The sequence below is a fragment of the Lactuca serriola genome, chromosome 7, assembly GCF_051521515.1.
Source record: "Lactuca serriola cultivar US96UC23 chromosome 7, Lser_US96UC23_V15, whole genome shotgun sequence".
NCBI lineage: Eukaryota > Viridiplantae > Streptophyta > Magnoliopsida > Asterales > Asteraceae > Lactuca > Lactuca serriola.
Window position 1 is genome coordinate 62,362,271 of NC_136414.1, and position 19,933 is coordinate 62,382,203.

General features: G+C 36.7%; 2 protein-coding genes and 1 long non-coding RNA gene across 3 annotated transcripts; 1 reads left to right on the forward strand and 2 right to left on the reverse strand.

Annotated features, from left to right (window-relative positions):
- Positions 1 to 1,184: 1,184 nt before the first annotated feature.
- Positions 1,185 to 2,805, forward strand: LOC145062754 (uncharacterized). The gene is made up of 3 exons (XR_013687704.1): positions 1,185 to 1,292; positions 2,171 to 2,270; positions 2,580 to 2,805. It is a non-coding gene; the product is annotated as an uncharacterized LOC145062754 (long non-coding RNA).
- A 2,713-nt stretch (positions 2,806 to 5,518) lies between these two features.
- On the reverse strand, positions 5,519 to 7,020 carry LOC145060934 (SH3/FCH domain protein). Its single transcript, XM_079008268.1, has 4 exons — positions 6,862 to 7,020; positions 6,664 to 6,746; positions 5,923 to 6,013; positions 5,519 to 5,811 (listed from the first exon to the last, which is right to left on the reverse strand). The coding sequence occupies exons 1-4, from the start codon at positions 6,885 to 6,887 to the stop codon at positions 5,781 to 5,783; spliced, it is 231 nt and encodes a 76-aa protein (XP_078864394.1). The 5' UTR covers positions 6,888 to 7,020; the 3' UTR covers positions 5,519 to 5,780.
- Positions 7,021 to 7,904: 884 nt separating this feature from the next.
- LOC145064034 (uncharacterized) lies at positions 7,905 to 9,272 on the reverse strand. The gene is made up of 3 exons (XM_079011564.1): positions 8,876 to 9,272; positions 8,620 to 8,763; positions 7,905 to 8,509 (listed from the first exon to the last, which is right to left on the reverse strand). Exons 1-3 carry the CDS (start codon positions 9,270 to 9,272, stop codon positions 7,905 to 7,907), a joined length of 1,146 nt encoding a protein of 381 aa, XP_078867690.1.
- Between the last annotated feature and the right edge of the window lie 10,661 nt (positions 9,273 to 19,933).

Consider the following 19,933-nt stretch of genomic DNA (forward strand, 5'->3'; position numbering starts at 1 on the left):
TTAGTATTTTTGTTATAACAGATTATGACATTTTGGTCGTCACATGGAACTGGTTAATATTTCGCCACGCATGGAAAAAATTCATTTTTTTTTCAACTTTATGTTATATCACTTTTTATATTCACGAGCATGGTTATTTTCTTCACATATCATCACTTTCTTATATTATAAGCATTATAAATTATAATCGTTAATCCTTCGTTTTTTTCTAAAACAGGTTTTATCCTAAATCAATTTATTTATACATAAGTTTATTTTGTAATTTTTCTAGAGACCTCATAGTTTTTGGAAAAAGGTTACTTGGTATAAAATGTCATTGTTGTATATAAAATTATTGATACGTGTTGGTTGTTCAATGATATATGTGCAATGAGCATGCCCATCCCAAACATCATCCTTGTGATGTGCAATAGGGTAATGAGTCCACTATACCATCGTAACAAACTATCTTATCAAGATGCACATCCCAACACTAGGGAATAGGTAAGGACATAAATATTATAGCACCCAATTTTTAAAAGCAACTTAAAACAATTTAAATAAATAAGATAATAAAAAGAAGAGTAAATTACTGAAATCGTCTCTATAGTTTGGTCAAAATTGCATGTTTGGTCCTTAATTTTTTTTTTGTATTCGGATCGTCCCTGTGGTTTGATTTTGTTGCGTTTTTTGTCCCTATCGTTTGGTCAAAATTACACGTTTGATCCCTAACTTTATGTATGTAAATGACAAAAAAACGCAACAAAATCAAACCACATGGACGATCCGAGTGCAAAAAAAATGTTAGGGATCAAATGTGTAATTTTGACCAAACCATAAGGACCATTTCAGTAATTTACTCTAAAAAGAATTATTAATAAAATAAATCTAATAATTTTAATTGATAAAATATAAATATTGAGTCAAAGTGTAAGAAATTTGGAGTTGACTAGGTTAAAAGTAAGAAAAACTCATGTTCAACTCTTATTTAACTCACTTAATCTAAAAAAAAAAGATTAATATTGTTAAGAAATAAATTGGATAGGGTTGATTTAGTAACATAAAAGCTAGTAGATAAGTTTGGGACAATTTAGAGTTAAATGGGAGAAATTGGAAACTGAGGGACCAAAGTTGCCAAAATTGCAAACGTTTGAATTAAACACTGAAACCTCTCAACTATCTTCGCTTGGATCGATCTACAGCTTGGAAGAGAGACTTTGGGATACGTTTTTGAGAGTTGAAGGAGGATTGTAGATCAGTTGAAGTGATCTTTAAGAGTTTGGTGCTTTAATCACTAAAACGAGCTTAGGAAGGTAATAATCTTCATCTATATTCTCCACTTTAGTGTTCTATGGTTTTAATTATTTTCGGCTTTGAAATGCCATGATGATTAGGCATTAAAATGAAATCCTAATTCAGATTTAATCATTTGTTTATTAATCTATCAACATCATTTAATGTTGCTTAAGTTCAAATTATAAGTTTGTTTTGAAGCTCATAAACCCTATGTTAGTGAAATTTTTATTTAAAGCTTTGGAAAAACGAAATTGACATCTTAGCTGGCTTACAATTATGTTTTATATTCTCAAATTAAGTTGATCAATCCAAATAATGAAGCTAACAACTTCTATTTAGTAAATTGAATGATTTTGAGCTAAGTTTGGAGTTCTAGATTTGTATATGAACTCGCTTGATTAGTTGGTTTATCAATTCATTTCAAAATTCTAGTTTGGAAATATCATTTATATTCACAACTTTGGCACCTACTTTCAATTATTGATGATCAACTCTTTGAAATGAAGCTTACGAACTCCCTTTTTGTTAATGTTGATCTAAATCAATTGGATCTTCATTCATAACTTGTAAATCATTGGATTAAGAGTAAATTACTAAAATCGTCCCTATGGTCTGGTCAAAATTGCACGTTTGATCCCTAACCTTTTTTTGCACTCGGATCATCCCTATAGTTTGATTTTGTTGCGTTTTTCGTCCATATGGTTTGGCCAAAATTGCATCTTTGGTCCCCAACTTTATGTATGCAATGGACGAAAAACGCAACAAAATCAAACCATAAGGACGAACCAAGTGCAAACAAAAAAGTTAGGGACCAAACATGTAATTTTGACAAAACCATAGGAACGATTTCAGTAATTTACTCTTGGATTAATGATGATGTTAAGATGTTAATTAGTGTTTAAAACAAGTATTCAAATGCTAGTAATCATCCACGGTTACTAGGAGTTGAAGGAAGGGTAGGGCTGACAATTCTCGACACGACACAAAATAAACGGGTAAGTTGAGTTTTTCAACCCGCCAACACGTTTATTAAACGGGTCATATATGGGTTTCTCAAAAAATAAACGGGTTGACCTGTCAAACCGTTTATATTTTTAATTAAAAAAATATATATTTTTAAATGTGACTCCTAAGGTCTTAACTCACTAACCCGTAAGTTTGTATTCTGTAACCATTTGATTTTCCCAATTTTTGCCCTAACTCAAATCGCATATCGGCCATAGCCCAATGACTGTATAACAACTATACATTTTTATAATTTTACTTGTATGTGTTTTAACTTTGGCTATTGTTTCTACTTGAAGGTTGAAGTTTATCATAAAGAAGAAAATGATGTTGGAGAATTAACTTTGTTTTTTTAGAGAAAAAATGGGAATTATGGCTATTACTTTAGCACTTCAATTATCTATGTTTGTATTAATGTTTAGCTTGAACATGTTTCTATGAATGTTTTTAATTTTCATTTTGATGTTTAAGACTTTAAAACTTAAGTAGTTAAGTGTCTAAAATTCAGATATGTTTGCATCAACTATCAAGAATGTATTCATGTTTAATTGTTAATTCTATTTATGGAATCTGACACAGAACCCAAATCTAACTTATGAGCCCGCCAACCTGTGAACCCGTATAAATAAATGGGTTCGCGGGTCATATATGAGTTTATGTTACAAATCCGCAAACCCGTGACCTGTATATTTAAATGGGTCGTGTTTGGGTTGACATATTTTGACCCGCCAACCTGCCAACCCGCGACACGTCAACCCGAACACGACACGATTGTCATGCCTAAGGAAGGGAGTTAGAATTGATTTGGACAAGTTTTGGAAGCTTAATAGATGATCTAAGTCGAATGATCAATCAGGGATGTAAAAGAACCGAACGAACACGAACGGGGGCTTGTTCATGTTCGTTCGTTTAAGTTAGCCGAACAAATAAATAAACACGAACGAGTTTTTTTGTTTATGTTCGTTCGTTTAACAAATACATTGTTTATGTTCGTTCATTTATGTTCGTGAACATGCTAAACAAACATAAATGAACAAAGATAAACAAACATAATTGAACCTATATGAACATAAATGAACATATAATATAGTAAAGTAATCAAAAACAATTATGCATATATGAACATAAAAGAAACTTATATAAACGAACGTAAACGAACAATATACACGAACATAATCGAACGCACGAGACAATTGTTCATGTTCGTTCGTTTCATTAAACGATGTTCATGTTTGTTTATTTATTAAATAAATGAACATAAACGAACTTCCCGCCGAACAGTTCGCTGAACGTTAAGTTCGTTTATAGCCCTAGATATAGGTATGTCCTTCCACTCGATGGAATGAAATCATAAGGCAAATTCTACTCGATCGAGTTGAAAGAAGGGAGTTACGATTGATTCCAATCTTTTGATGTTTTAAAAATGCCTTAAGGGGTTTAGGTTTGGATTGTTGACTTTATCCAATACCTTTAAGAGTTGACTCCATGAATGCTCACTAGACTTCCTAAGTCGAGCTTATGTATTTTAACATGTATTCAGATTAGAATAGTCGAGGAAGACATAAGGTAGAAGAAGTTTGGACTTTTAGAAGACATTGATTTGTAAAGTAATTCACTATAAACACTTAGTATCTTGTTTAACTAGTTAAACACTTAAAATTTTGGGACCTTGTTGCTAATTTGAACATTTTAACATTAAAATGAAATTTATTAAACTATTTTTAAATAGCTTATTCGAGGGATCTTTCAATTTGTATGAAAGCATAAGTTTAAGGGAACTAGGTTCTTAGTATAATATTTAGACTTAAACCATAATACTCAATGAGGATTGGAGGAGTAAATAAAAGGTGTTTGGGATTGCTTTAAAAATAACTTTTGGATTTTTTACTTTTCCAAAAAGTCAAAAAAATGTTTAGTTGAGAAGTTTTTTTTAAAACAACTTTTGGGTAAGGGAAAAAAGATTGATTACAAAAGTCACAATTCGTGACTTTTGTGTCTTTAAAAGTAATTTTTGTCTTTTGCCCATCCAAACATTTTTTAAACAACTTATTTTGAAAAAGTCATTTTAAAAAAAATCTTTTTTATAAAAGAACTTTAGCGCTGAAAAAATTATCCAAAACACCTTCATAGTATGGCTCAATCAAGTACCTAAGAAGAATGACGGAATTTGGTGAAAAATATGTGGGTAAAATATTTGGGCATTTTATAGTTAGGTCTCTTGAATTTTTTTTTTTAATTTTTTTGTTTTTCAGAAATTTTATGGCCTCCTTAAGCATATTCCCTATAATAGTTTAAAAGAAGCAATCAGATACCGTGAGAGCATCAACAAATAATATGAGTTTTTTGTAATGTTTTTTTTATGAGTTTTTTCTCCCAAAAAAACTAATGAAAATTGAAAAACCTGTTAGGGGAGCCTTTTCAAACTTGCTCTTGCAATGAACTTTTTCAATGATTCTGTAGGTTTCATAGATTTTCAACAAATTGTAAATAGACAACTTATACAAGCATCTCACAAAAAAACAAAATGAAAAAACTCTGTTTTTCCTGAAATAAAAAGAGTTTTCAAGAATTTCATGAAAAAGCTCCCTTACTATGGATGCTCTGAGAAATGATAATGGCAAGAAACCGAAGAAATGACCAAGTTAAAAAATTAGGGTTTAATGTGGTTATGTAGTTCACTAAAAGAAGAATCATCTTGTGCACACCAACTGTTCGATGAAAATCCTTACTAAGATAACTCTTCTACTATATTTGGGCATAATTGTCAACCATTAACAACCCTCATGTATTTGGAAGCCCTTGCTTCTACACTGATTCTGTCTTACCTTATTTTTCACCTAATTGTTTTTAAATCCTAAAAATGAGGCACCATTTGTTACATTGGACATGAGGGACCATGATGACATGTACTGCATTTGACATGCATTGAGACCGGAAATGATGTCTACAGGACAATAATTGCAACCTTTTATCTCATCCAAAAAGGTAGAACAAAGTGGGACAAGGACACACTCTTAATATATCGTTTGTACAAAAGACGTAAATGCCCTCCAATGCAATCTAGTTATCTCGTTTGTAACATACACATCCTAACAGCCTATAAAAATGAAAGTACTTTGTTATTTATGTAAAAATAAAAAAGATAAATTACATTTCACAAATTTTCATGTCACATATTGCTAAATGTAAGTAGTTTGTTATTATGGGTAAGGAAATGTAACTATGTTGCTATTATGAGTAAAAGATAAAACACATCCCCTTCATTAGAATCATACAACAAAAATATAAGATAGAAGAGTAATCATCAAAAACAGTTGGAATATTGAGTTGTCATCCCTAAAGTTTCATAATATTCTGTTTTTCCGGGTTCTTATTCTGTTTTAAACTAATTACCAATAAAATCCAACAAAAATGAATGAGAAACATGCAATCTAATACCAGAGCATCATACTGCATTCGATCCACACCCATGAAAGCTTCATGTGAAATGATCTGCTGATTCATTTACTCTCACTGTCATAAAGATCTGATCTGAACATGTTTGTCAAGAAAAAAAACTACATGCCAATAAGTTGAAGAAGATAAACTAATTTAACTCAAAAGCAGGTTTAACAGTGTAAAGAAAAGAAGAGAAAAGGATACACCAAATAAGTTCCATGAGCAACAGCCCCAACCAAAACTGCTGTGAACAATCGATCCCTCAAAATTGGCTTGTGTCTCAATGTAAGTCGAACTGAACAGAAAAAAAGAATCACAATTTGATTAAACAACAGCCATGGAGAAATTAGATAAATCAACACAAACTTCACAATCGCATCCAATATTTTGCTAAATCGTTTCCTTTTGGAATAACACTATAACAGGATGAGGCAATTGATGTCAGACATAATACAACACCATGAAAGTATTGTGTAATTTCCGAATATACCCTTATGCACAAGTTGTTGTATAAGGGGCAATAAGGAAACCTAGTTCGAGTAGGATACTAGGAGTTAGAGTAAGGGTCAAGTTTCCTTGGTGAGCAAGGATTAGGATCTCTATAAATAAAAGCTATGTATCGGCCAGGATTAGTCTGATTAAGAAAAGCTGATAAGCATTGTTTGTAATCCAAGTTTTGAGTTATAAAAAGAAGCAGTTTTGGTTTTATCAATTGTGTCTTAACAGAAAGTTTAAGCTTCACAGATACCATGATTAGAATCATGTCGATCTTCAATTTGCAACAAATCCACTACAATTTATCGAAATTCAGTGTTTAGAAACCCAAAAAATTGGAATTGAAAATGCACAATCCATGCAGAAATATTACAATCGAACTATAAGTACACCCAGGAACAATTGAATTAAACTAACCAGAAACGTCGATAATATATTGTATAAACTTACTGAGAGGAAGAACAGGAGCATAGATCAGCGGAACTAAAAACTTAAACGGAGCTCCTTTACTCTGTCGCATGTAAACACCATCGCTACATCATTATCAACAGAAAGAATTAAATTAATACACGAACGAAACAGTAGAACCTCTCGCTTTTCCTCGCCTACCAATAATGTATAAAAAAACATGAAATCAGTGGAAATTACCCTTCGGTGGGTTGAGAAGATGACATTGCAGGGTTCTAACGAAATCAAATCTAGGGATCGCCGGTGGAGAAGCCTCCGATCTACCTTGCTATTAGGGTCTTTGTAATGAAGAACCGTTTGTATATATACTATGTGCGCACAGTTTGAGAGAGACAAAGGATTAGGCTTGTTTTTTAAGAAAACGTTGGTAAAAAGAAAAAAAAACAAAAAAATCAAAAGCTAGATATAATTGTTTTCAACAAAACGCTCCAAAATTAAACGCTACTGACTACCCGCTACCAGCTAGTTTTACCGAACACGTACCATGTTAAAATCCATGGAACCGGTTAATTTTAAATAGAATTTAAAATTTAATTATGTAATAAAATAATCTTTCATTAATTTAGAAAACCTATGAATTGTAATATTGTATTTTTTAATAACTTTATGATTTGTAAGTATTTAATTACACACTAAACGGTAAGATTTAATTACAAATAAAGATTTTTAAAACTCTTCCTTTTGGTGCATGATCTTCATGAACATACGGAGATGATGAGTCAACCACAAGGAAGCGAGTGGGAAGTAAAAATGTTTGTTGGCTAAAACACCACTTTTGTTATTATAACTTACTCTCTCAATAAAAATCATGACTTTATACAATGCAACATACGTTTGAGTAATGAAAAAAAAAACATCAAAATTGATTTGATACAAAACAAACAAAACATCAGAACATCGATATAGTGAAATTAATATAAAAAAAATACAATACATAATTATAAATAAATTAATTAATATGAAGGATGAAGTGTGATTTGCTAAAAATGACTAAAAGATGATACAAAAAAGTTGGTTATAAATTACGAAAAACTTCTTTATAAACAACATTGGAAGTTTTATTTGTGGTATACCATCTTTATCTAAAAATTAATAATTTTAATCACTCTCTGCTTTGAACTCTAGACTAGATAAGGCAACATATAATTGCCCATGTGAAAAAATTGGACCTTTGAGAAACAAACCAACATTCGATAACGATTATCCTTGACTCTTATTAATAGTCATTGCAAAACATATGACCAAAGGAAACTGTCTTCTTGTGAATTTGAATGAAAATCTTTTTCTGATGGACTTAAAGATATTTTTGGAATAAAAGTCTGGTTTCCAATATTGGTTCCAGATATTATATGTGCCTCAATAACACGTTTGCCCAATGATATCACCTGTAGTCTTGTGTCATTATATAAGCTGTTTTTCTGATCAATATTTCTCAGTAACATTACTGGAACACCAATTTTTAAAACTAACTTATGATTTGGTAGACTGGATACTTTGAGACCATTTAATACATCAGGAGAGTATAAATTTGCATCAAACTGATCATGGAAAAATTCGGACTCACAGGTGCTATCTGAACTTAAATATTCAACCTCATCTTTTGGAAACTTCTTAAGCAAATGATCGTTTATTTCCTGAACAACTTCATTCTTTGGAGCAAGTATCGCTCTTTCTTGGAAATATTTTGTACTACTATACTTCTCCAAAATTGAAGGATATACAAACTCAATTAATGAACTTATAGGATCATCTGGATTAATAATGAGAATATCATCCGGAATATCGATAATCGTTTCACCATCGTTCGAACCACTAAGTTTTCCTTCTCCTATATCCAATAGCCAATTTGCAAAATTTCTTATTTTTTCTATATCATATTGATCCCTTCCAACAGTTAGCCTTATGTTTTTTGTTAATATATGGACTTTGCAATGTTGCCATAAATATGAAGAACTCGAAGAAACATTAACAATGTTCTGTCTACTGTCACCCATAACAACATGTAGAATCTGTCTGAAATCTCCTCTAAAGACAATAACTTTCCCTCCAAACGGAATATTTGAGATGCTAGAATTTCCACACCTTAATACATCATTCAAAGTTCAATCTAAAGCTTCAAATGCATGCTTATGGACCATTGGTGCTTCATGCCAAATTATCAATGAGGTTTTTCTTAATAAGCTAGCCAACTCACCATCTAGATTTATTTTACAAACAAAATACTCTATAAGTTCAAATGGAAGTATAAATCGAGAGTGTGTTGTTCTACCACCGAGCAATAATAACGAAGCAATACCGCTCGAAGCAACATTTAAAACAATATAACCATCAGATCTAACTGTTGCAGATATTGTCTTCCATAGAAAAGTTTTACCCGCTCCACCATAACCATAAACGAAGAAGACACTTCCTTTATTTTCTTTAACAACACTCATGATGTTAAGGAAAATGTTACGTTGCTTGTTTATTAATGCAAGAAACATATGATCAAATTCATTCTGTATAACGGGAATGTCATAATCTAGCTCCTCGGTGATAAGTCGATTGTTTGAAGAAGAAACTGATTTAACATCTGGGTAAGGCTGTAACATCCTGATTCCCAAGTATGATAATTTTATTTTAAAAGGAAAATTTTCATTGGAAATCATCAAGTTGATGGCCTCAACTCGACGTGTTGAAATTCTATTGGCCGTGAATCTTTTTGGAACAACTCGACGAGTTGGAGAAGAAAAATCGACGAGTTGGTGGCTGAATATGAAACCCTAATTTTTAGGGTGTTTGCACCCTATTTAAAGGTCTTAAGTCTCATTGTTGGCCTCCCTAATCTCCCCCTTTGCCTAGAAACCCTAGCCTCATGTTTTATCTTCCATTTTTGAGTGTGTGTGAGCTTAAAGAGTGTTTCCTTGGTGTTCTCTTGAGAAGCTTGAATTTGGTGGTGCATAGCTTTAAAGGGGAGGTTTAGATCCAAAATCTTCTTGAGTTTAGCTACTCTTTTGAGGTGAAAAGTCGAAAACTTGCCCATCTATTGCTTAGGTCACTTCTTTGGAAGTTTATTGTCATTTTTGGCTTATTTTTGGGTTTGTTCTTGGTTTGAGCATGTCATGAAGTTATAACTTCAGATCTGGACATTTTATGGCCACCTTGGGCTTAAAGTTTCAAGCTTTATCTAGATATAGGCTCCCTTCATGTTCCAAGTCCCTTAATAAGCCTTGTTTGAGTGTTTAAGCCTCTTGATGTTATGCATGGTGCAACATCCCAAAAAACACAGTCTGAAAATTTTGTTTAATTTAATAATAAAAACCATAGTCGATAAACCTCATATAAAAATATTATAACAACTGTCAAGTATATCAAAGTATAAACATCCCAGGATGAACACACATAGCCACCCTAGTGGTGGCCAGCGGTGACTTGTGGCGGCAGCCACCACCTCACGGTGGTGGTGGGGGCTGATCTTGATTTTTCGGCTAGACAAAAACATTCTAATGAAGGAAATACAGCTACACACACCACAATAAAACACAAACTATGCCCTTTACCCGGAATAGCAACACAGCCACCCACCTCGCGGGGGCTCACGGAGGTCCGACAACAACAACGGCACAATGACATGGGAAGGCGGCAGAGGTGGCGGATAGGGTTTGCAGCGAACGGTAGTAGCAACGATCGAAGATGGCCCCTTCTCGATCTTTGTTCACGACAACATCAACAGCCAAGAGTCACGGGAATGGCGGCGCTTGACGGCAATGCTGCGGCTCCACAGCGCTACAACGGCGGTCGTAGGCTGAGGTAGCCACCCAACCACGAACCAGAAGAAGAAGAAGGAAGAGGAATGTCCGATAATATCAGAAACACCACGCTGAATCGTTTTCGGTGGCCTTGGCAATCCTCCGAGGCACGCGACGGCTCCGACAATGAAGCTGTTGTGGCGTTTTGACGGCAAAGGAATGGCGGAGACGGACCCCTGAACGGTCGGAACAACGGACAATGGTGGCAGTTGAACTAAAGAGTGGATGTCGGTGGTCCTTGTCTTCGTCGTTGATCAGAAGTGGCATGGCGACGGCTCCAGAGATAAAGAAAGGGAAGGTGGCGATCGGTGAAGGGAATATAAGGTGGGTTTGCGGCTGCTAAGGGCTCCTAGGGTTAGGGTTCCCGAAAAGTGACGGGTTTATATACCCGGTTACTTTCAAACTTCCCATAATATACACTTCCAGCCCCCTTCTCTTATTCCTTTCAATTTTTCTCCATTAATTACCCTTTAGACCCCGACTCCTAAAATTCTTTTCAAAATAAGCCCAAATATTACTAAGCAGCCCCTCCTCCATAATTTATTCTCAAATTGAATCCAACACTTACACTTTAGCCCCTGCCTTCATGATTTTAATTCAAATTAAATCCAAAATTTACCAAATCACTCTCAACTTCCAGCATTCTTTAGAAACTAATATGTGAACTACATTTTAACCCTCAACTTCTATAATTATTACTTTTAACTCCTCGAAACTAATGCCTTGCTCAATTATTCTTGCTTTTAGGGCTTTTATACATTTATTTATTTATTTTATAAACAGGGTGTTACAACTCTACCCCACTTAAATTAGATTTTGTCCTCGAAATCATTCCTTATCATACCTTACACGCCCAACCACTCTAGTAACATGACCACAATCCTGGGCACACCATAGCTTTCCCCGGGGCAACCAAAATTATCCCTCGCAGGGTTCTAGAACTCGAAGATAAGCTAATTTCTTGCATCACGATCACATTACTCACTCTGAAATTTGTAGCCTCGGGATGATTTGACCCTCTAACACACCTCCCATACTGAATCTTTATTGTTGAATCCAGTCCACTAGTCTCTCAGCTGCCTATTCATCTTCTGATAACTCAAGGCTCCCACTAGAAGAACATAATCACAGACTCCCTTATCCTTGCGATTCACTTATACGTAGCCAAAACTCATATAATCCCACTTTAAGTGACTTAGCATAACCCAAGCTATCTGTGACTCTAACCATACATGAAATCCAAAAAATACCATTACTGCTTGAGACGTTGCACTGTCCGAAGCATTGAAATTCCTGAAACACTAAACTGTCTGAAGCAGTATGTTGCGCCCTGGTTGCCTTCCAAAAGCTACCGAGCCCTCCCTGGTCTCAAATTGTTCATCAATCATCTGAAATACCGGGTTCCAGCCCGACTGCGGATCCAAAGGACTCCCTACTTAATCGACTTACACAGCTTCTAAACGAAATCCTTCTCTGGAACTAGCTGCTACTAGTTATCTTGTCACTGTGGCCCTAACGGCCTTCTGATCTAACTAATTGGTTTCATGCGTCAAATCCTAATGTCACCAAACCCCAGGCTAAAGTGATTGCTAAATGACCATTGGTAGCCTTATGTCATAAATGGCCTTAAGCAGTCCACTGCTTCCTTGCTCTCGTCTCTGTAGTGAAGCTTCTACAATCTCATCACCGGATCAACTAGATCTAAGCCATCTGGGAAATTGCGAAATCCAATCTATGGATTTCCATATCCTCACTGCTACACCCGAACTGGTGGGTACTACTGTTCTTTCCGCTTCCTATCAACCTAGTGAATGCTACGGCTACACCCGCAGACTTACTACACTCTATCACTATCCGGATGCTAGTGAATGTTACGGCTACTCCAGCATACTTACAACACTCTAACGCTATTTGGCTGCTAGTGAATGCTACGGCTACATCCGCAGACTTACAACACTCTAACACTGTCTAGATCGCACACGTGCTTGACCTGCACTCAACTGAACTCATGTCCTGCTGAAATCCCCAACCTGATTCCCTAAGGCTTGCTGGCAACATTACGGGAACGCTATCTCCTTATTGGCAAGTTTTTCCGAACTTCCATCTCACACTATCCACAAACCATACAGTCGCTTGGGCTGTCTTCCTTCCTAAAAAGGATGCGAAACTTATCCCAGTTTCAAAACTGCTCCTACTTCTAAATCCTTGGATGATTCTCCCCCACTTTAATTCAACTAACGTCTTACATCACACAATACTGGAAGGACTCTCAATCCTTCTTACCATTCTATGCCCAATCTACTGAAAACCACGCTTACCATTGCTAGTGATTCTATACTAGCTAATCCAAAATATCACACCTCCTCCAAGAACCCGCATAAATTTTCGGTGATAACCCGCTAGACCGAGTAAGCTCCGAATCTCAGTTGGAGACCTTAGAATCTCCCACTGCATCACGACCTCTATCTTGGCCGAATCGACTAGTACACCCTTCCGGTTGACAGGGTGCCCAAGGAATTGCACCCCACGCAACCAGAACTCATATTTGTAGAACCTTGCAAAAATTCTCACCCTCCTCAAAGTCTCTAGCACCTCCCTCAGACGCTTCTCGTGCTGCCCCTCAATCTTGGAATAAATCAAGATGACGCTGTACTCTCCCAATCCCATAATTTGGGGGATTGCTCTATCACTATTCACTAATGCTTCTCGGTATGCAATTGGCATATGACATCTCTTGAAAATATAATTCAGACACAAACCGAGGATAACTAACGGTTACACTTACTCAAACCCTTGGAACGAAAGGCTCCCTTGTGCAGTTTCTCGCAAGTGTTGTATTGAATCTATCCTTGTTGGTCTCTCAAAAGCTGATCCAAAATCTAGGGTCCCCTCCCGAGACCCCTCAATATAAGCAACTGATTTGATTCCCTCTTACCAATGTGCTCCAAGTCCATATCTCGCTCTCGAGCTCTAGAAGTCATATCATTCGGGGTCTTGCACCCCGAGATACTCACAATCTCCCTGCTGTCATTCTATAGTATGTTCTGATAACATACCTTCTATATTTCCTCATCTGATGCATATTGTGGCACCATATAAGCTCTTTCCCGAGAATTGGCAGTGATCTTTGCCACAGTCTCAGTCGTCTGGTGGAGATCTAACGACTCTTTCGCCAACTACTGCGCCTCAATCGCCTAGGCACACTCTGCCCAGAATTTGGTCTAAAATTCAGCCCATGACACAACATCAACCACATCATCACTCAACTCACTACCAACCTCTTCCTATCAATCTCGTGCTCTATCCCTCAGGAGACAGGAAGTAAGTCAGATCTTGTCTCCTTTCGAGACAATGTATGGCACAAAAGTGTTGGCGACATCTGCTAACCATCTGCTGCTAACAATGGGGTCCCTAACCCCTATGACAATCTGAATATTCACAAGCTTTGAACTCCTGAAACATCAATGTACGCGTCCCTATCATGACTGCTATCTCGGTGCAGAATGCACTCGGTTTCTCGTCACAAATCTCTATAATGCCCTCCTTGATCATAATGGAGATCAAAGGAGTCTGGTTAATGATACTGCACATAATCTTAGATGGAATGAACTCCCTAATCTGATCATCAACCTGCCCGGCTCCAGAGTCTGAGCCTGATCCCTGGTCGTCACCAGAACTACCATCTGGTCTACCATGTAGCGTCACTATACTCGGTAATATATCATCACTAACATCACAATACTCATTAAAACTCGAGGGATCTCACACACTACAAGTTCCCTGGTCTTATCTCAGCCTTCTTTGATTCGAGTACGGATCCTCTGCTTTCAATACTACGTGCCCATACTACCTTCCACATCTATCCGTACTTTCCTCAAGTACTGCCTCGACTCCACCAAGTCCCTTCTACTACTACTGCTAATCTCTTGCTAATCTCATCCTAGGCTTGCCCTAGGGTAATAACCAACCCACTCTCCGCCATCAGTTGCATAAGAAGTCACTGCTTTATTCCCCTAACTAGCTCGCGAATACTATTACATATTACTCAGACTAGATAATTCTTCGAATGAGAGATCCTACCCTACAACAGTTGGACTCAAACAAGAGCTGCGAAATAGAGCTAGACCTAACCTTCTGAAATTATTTAGTCCTTGCAATATGTAGCTTAACATATTTGTTTACTAGTTAGTGAAAGACAACTAGAACTCCTAAAAGCACAAAGCAAGCAACATTTGGGCGTTGAGTACACATAAACAAGCATATACTACTCTGCCTATCATACTGACTAATCTGTACTAGCATGCATTTCTCAATAAGTTGGTACACATATAACAGGCACATAAGGCATCCTTCCTAGATCCTTAGCCCTAAACTAGCATGTAGTTCTCATAAAGCTGATACATATACAATAGGCACATAAGGCATCCTTCTTATATCCTTAGTCTTAAGCTATGTTTGGCGCGCCACAACTAGCTGGTAAGCTAGCTTATTTTTCGAGCTTTTTTATGTTGTCATGTTTGGCAAGCCAAAAAGTAGCTTTTAAGCTAGCTTTTTAAAAAGCTACTTAGACTAGCTTTTTAGGATCTTTTTTAGAATTTTCCAAATATACCCCTTAATTAATTATAGGAAAACAATTTTTAAATGTCCTTTTCTGTAATTTTATATCTTTCAGCTAGCTTTTCAGCTAGTTTTACCAAACATTATTTTTTATCAGCTAGCTTTTCAGCTATCAGCTAGTTTTTTATTTAACAGTTAGCTTTTCAGCTATCAGCTAGCTTTTCAGCCAACAACTAGCTTTTCAGCTAGTACGCCAAACATAGCCCTAATCTAGTATGCAGTTCTCATAAAGCTGATACTCATATCATAACATGAACTTGTATGGATAATTTGAGAGTACTTACTTGAGCTCGGCTGATTGCATGCACCACACCCTTTTCTCTTTTCAAAATTCTTTTTGCTTTTTCTAAAACTCTTTTCTTTATACTTTTTCTAAAATTGTTTTCTTTTCTCAAAATCCTTTTGTAAACATGGTTTTTCTCTTGAAAACTTTATACCACTTCCTTAGTTTGAGTTCAGACACACCCGAAAGTGTGTCCGAATCCCTCAAACCAAGGCTCTAATACCAACTTGAAACATCCCAAAAACACAGTCTGAAAATTTCGTTTAATTTAATAATAAAAACCATAGTCGATAAACCTCATATAAATATCATAAGAAATGTATCTCAAAATATTATAACAACTGTAAAGTATATCAAAGTATAAACATCCCAGGCTGAACAAATGGTGTGTGCATTCCAATCTTCCCGAGCTCCTCTTTTGAAAACTGAGTACCTGAAACCAAAACTGAAAACTGTAAGCACAAAGCTTAGTGAGCTCCCCCAAACTACCACATACCATACAATAAAATATCTTTTTGTGACTTTTAGCCATTTAAAGGGTAAACTAGATTCAAAAGTCAAAAAAGCTAAGACAAACACTTTTTAAAACCAATTTTTGGCTTTTCCTCCTCCAAAAGTTAAAACCAAAAAGGACTTTTACAAAAAGGAACATTGAGCACTTAAAAGTAACCACCTTGCTGCTTCACCAGAATTTCTGATTCAGCCCACAAGCTTCCTTTTCCTACTCTATTTATTTTTAACCAATGTAAAGGCTTCATCCTTTTTGTTGGTTGAGTTTTCACAACAGATGTCCTTGATAAAACACGCGGTTTCTTTATAGGAGGCGGTGGAGATGGAGCAGTTACACCGCCTCCTATTGAAGCTGGTGGTGGAGGTGGTGGACCTGATTTTCGTGGTAGTGGTGGCGGCGGGGCTGGGTTTGGTTTCGGTGGGGGTTGCACTGGTGGTGGTGGTGCTGGTGGTGGTGTAGGTGTGGAAGGTAGTATGGGCCTATACTACTGAAAGCACAAGACCCATACGTGTAGCAAGGAAGTCACAACCCCTAGGGTTTTTTTTGGGAGTTGGTTCCCTGTTAATTATGCAGATTATCTGATATCTTCTTGATGTATTCTCAGCATGGTGGTTACACAGATATTCGTGACTGGATCCGGGTCAGGATCAGGAGGGAGCGGTCAGGAGGGACCAGCAGTGCTCGAGACTATTGGTTAGATGAGACCATATGAGATGGATGCCAGTATTCGGGAGATCCTGTAGGAGGAGGTTGCTGTACAATAACACAAATACCGAAGATGTTTGGGTCTATTAAGATCGCCATGATGGAGTATTTTGATGACAGATATGCAGCCCTTGCTGAGACGGCTGCCACAACAGCTACAACAGTTGTACCAACGGCAGGGAGAAGAGCCAGTTGGGTTTCCAGTATCGGGTCTTCGATAACACGAAGACCCCGACATTTGATGGGACGCATGATCCGATTATAGCCATGAGGTGCTGTATGACGTGGAGGGATGTTTCTTCACATGCTCATGCCCAGTCGACCAGAAGGTTAGATGTGCCCTAAACTTGCTGAGGTCCGGGGCAAAGGACTGGTGGGGGTTGATGACTGGGTCGTATTCGGATGATTAGAGAGTTGTTGTTACTTGGGAGCAGTTCAAGGAGATGTTTCATGCTTGCTACATTCCACGGGTCGAGCGCGAGAGTCAGTCGCAAGAGTTTTTGGATCCGAGACAGGGTACAGAGACGGTGACATGAGATCACCCGCATGTTCACTGAGAGGGCGATGTTTTGCCCGAAGTTTGATTCTGAGCAGGCTCAGATAACACGTTATCTAGGCATGCTCAAGACCGATATCTGACAGTTTTTTGCTACCCAGCGTTGTGATACCCTGCTGGAGTTACAGGAGGCCGCTAGGTGGTGTGAGTTGGAGATTGAGCTACAACTGAGAAAGCAGAGGCAGGCCCCTATACAGGCGCAACCGGCGCCAAATGGATTAATTAAAGTAAGGAGAAATCCATTACCCTTTCTAGTCATTATCCCTTTCAAGGGTAAAATATGAACAGTTTCAATAGTTCAGTGGCAAATAAATAATGAAAAAAAATTTAGTGACTAAATGTGAACAAAGTCGAAAATCCATTACCCTTTCAAATCATTATCCCTAATCAATATTAATTAAATCTTCACATGATTCAACCAAACATGGTTTCTAAAGTTTTTATTGAAAACTAACTCTATTTTCGGAAAATGTTTTCTAGAAAAATGAACATAATTTTCTACAACCAAACACACCCTAAAGCTCTCTAGAGATTTATTTTTTAATTACAAGTCAACAAAAAAAAGAAGCATACACAAAACCAAACGCATATCATATTCAAAGCTTTCTCATGCATAATTACACTGAAATCAACTTACACGAGCATATCATATTGTTTGCCTTACCAAATTTTCATGTTTAATTAAGAAAAAATAAAATCTACAAAACAATTTAAATTTTTTAAATTGTTAGCTTTAAACTTGCGAACCCCGAGAAGTAGAAACAGTTATGGCCCTCTGTTATGCCCATACAACTATTACATACCTCAAGAAAATAACCTCTCATTAAAGGACAATTTTGTCCAAGTTTATGTATCCCTCTATAATAACCTACATTCTGCATATATATACAAAATCAACTTCTTAAACAAAAAAAATCCAAAAATCAAAAGAGCCATGTCAAAATTGATTCTTACAAAATGTTTGGAAGCATTTCTTTTGTCACCGGTCCAAACCTTGACTTTCAGATAGTGAATAGCTGCAAAACGACTATGTGATACAACTTATTTAGGTAGTATAAAGTGAAAACCACATGAATACATTTAAGAATAAGCATTTCATTCTACTTTCACACTTTTTGATTACATATTCAATAAAAAATTTATTAGTCAAATAGTCCCCTATTCTAAATCATATTAATTTCATCATGAAATCAATATCAATTTGCAAGTTCTAAAGTTTGATCTCTTTATTGGAGATTAAATCATATATATATAATTAGTTTATTTAGTTCCTTATTACAGATGATTATTTACCTTGTATATCTCCTAGATTCATGTTCTAATCTGTATATATACTTTTATCTATTGTTCAATAAAATTCATTGGGAACAATTATCTCATTATCACATGGTATCAACCTAAATACCGATCCCTAAAACCATCCCTAACCCTCACCACTTTCTTCTTTCTGCCCTTCATCTTCTTCCCTTCTCTCACGATGTATTCTTCTGAATCTTCCTTTTCCCTAAACATTCTCATCTATATGCTCACCATTAAATTAACATAATCAAATTACCTCCTCTGGTGAAATCAGATTACCCCACTTCTCATTCATCAAAAGTGGATGTGTCATTTCGATGGGTCTTCTACCGTTCCGCCATCCACAATTCTCTTCGACGGGAAAGCAGCTCCAAACCCAACCCATGATGCCTGGGTGGAACTCGATCAAAAAGTTCTTTTCATCCTTCAATCCTCCTTATCTGAAGAATCCATGGAAGAGGTTTTGGGCCTCTCTTCACCTCGTGACGTATGGAATGCACTGGAGTCAGCTTACAATCATGATTCCCAGGAGCAATCACAAAACCTTAAAGATTCTTTGCGCCATCTTAAAAAGGGTAATTTATCTGTCGCTGAATATGCTAGGCAATTTAAATCTATTTGTGATAAACTTCATGCAATTGGTAAAGTTGTTCCTGATGATGACAAAAGCCACTGGTTTTTGTGTGGCTTGGGACCAACATTTGAAACCTTCTCTACAGCACATCGAGCTCTGCCCACCATACCCACTTTTTGTGCTCTGGTTGCTCAGGCATAGGGCCATGAATTATTTCTGTGATCTTTACATGAACCTACTCCCTCCCCCGTTGCTTTTACTGCTGCTTCTTCTCGTAGGAGAGGGAGGTCCAACTCTTCTGGACGATCAACCTTTCAGGGAAAATCTTCCTCTCGGGGTCGTGGTAGATGACCACCTCACTGTCAATTATGCAGACATGATGGTCGTTATGCAACTTCTTGTCCAGACTTGGGTAGTTATACTAAGAAATCCTCATACTCGGCTGCTAATCTAGCCCAGGCCTTCCATGCCGATTGCAACATCAACGATTCCACTCCTGATTGGTGTGTGGATTCTGGTGCGACAACTCACATTGCCCCTTCCTCTGCTGGACTTGACTCGTCTACTCCTTATCATGGCTAAGACAAAGTGGCATTTGGCAATGGTAATGTTCTTCCCATATCTCATATTGACACCTTATCTCTTAACCCACAACTAAAACTACAGGATATTCTCATTGTTCCTCATATAAACAAGAAAGTCCTTTCTGTAAGCAAATTAACTAATGATATCTTGGTTGATATATTATTTTCTCGGTCTTCCTTTGCTATTCAGGATGCACTCACCAAAAGGATTCTAGCAACAGGAACACACAGGGATGGTCTTTATATTCTGAATCCGGGTTCTCAAGCTTTTGCAGCATCAGTGGTTTCTTCTAATAGAGTTTCTTTTGATTTATGGCATAAAAGACTTGGGCATG

What these genes read in the sequence shown, in the direction of transcription:
- LOC145064034 (XM_079011564.1), bottom strand. Translation starts at nt 9,272, where the DNA reads ATGTTACAGCCTTACCCAGATGTTAAATCAGTTTCTTCTTCAAACAAT. An exon ending in TTGTAAAATAAATCTAGATG is followed by an intron (nt 8,764 to 8,875) that starts GTGAGTTGGCTA and finishes TGATGTATTAAG; the next exon opens with GTGTGGAAATTCTAGCATCT. An exon ending in TCGAGTTCTTCATATTTATG is followed by an intron (nt 8,510 to 8,619) that starts GCAACATTGCAA and finishes TATTGGATATAG; the next exon opens with GAGAAGGAAAACTTAGTGGT.
- LOC145060934 (XM_079008268.1), bottom strand. Translation starts at nt 6,887, where the DNA reads ATGTCATCTTCTCAACCCACCGAAGG. An exon ending in TGCTCCTGTTCTTCCTCTCA is followed by an intron (nt 6,014 to 6,663) that starts GTAAGTTTATAC and finishes TTTTCTGTTCAG; the next exon opens with TTCGACTTACATTGAGACAC. An exon ending in GCTCATGGAACTTATTTGGT is followed by an intron (nt 5,812 to 5,922) that starts GTATCCTTTTCT and finishes AAACATGTTCAG; the next exon opens with ATCAGATCTTTATGACAGTG.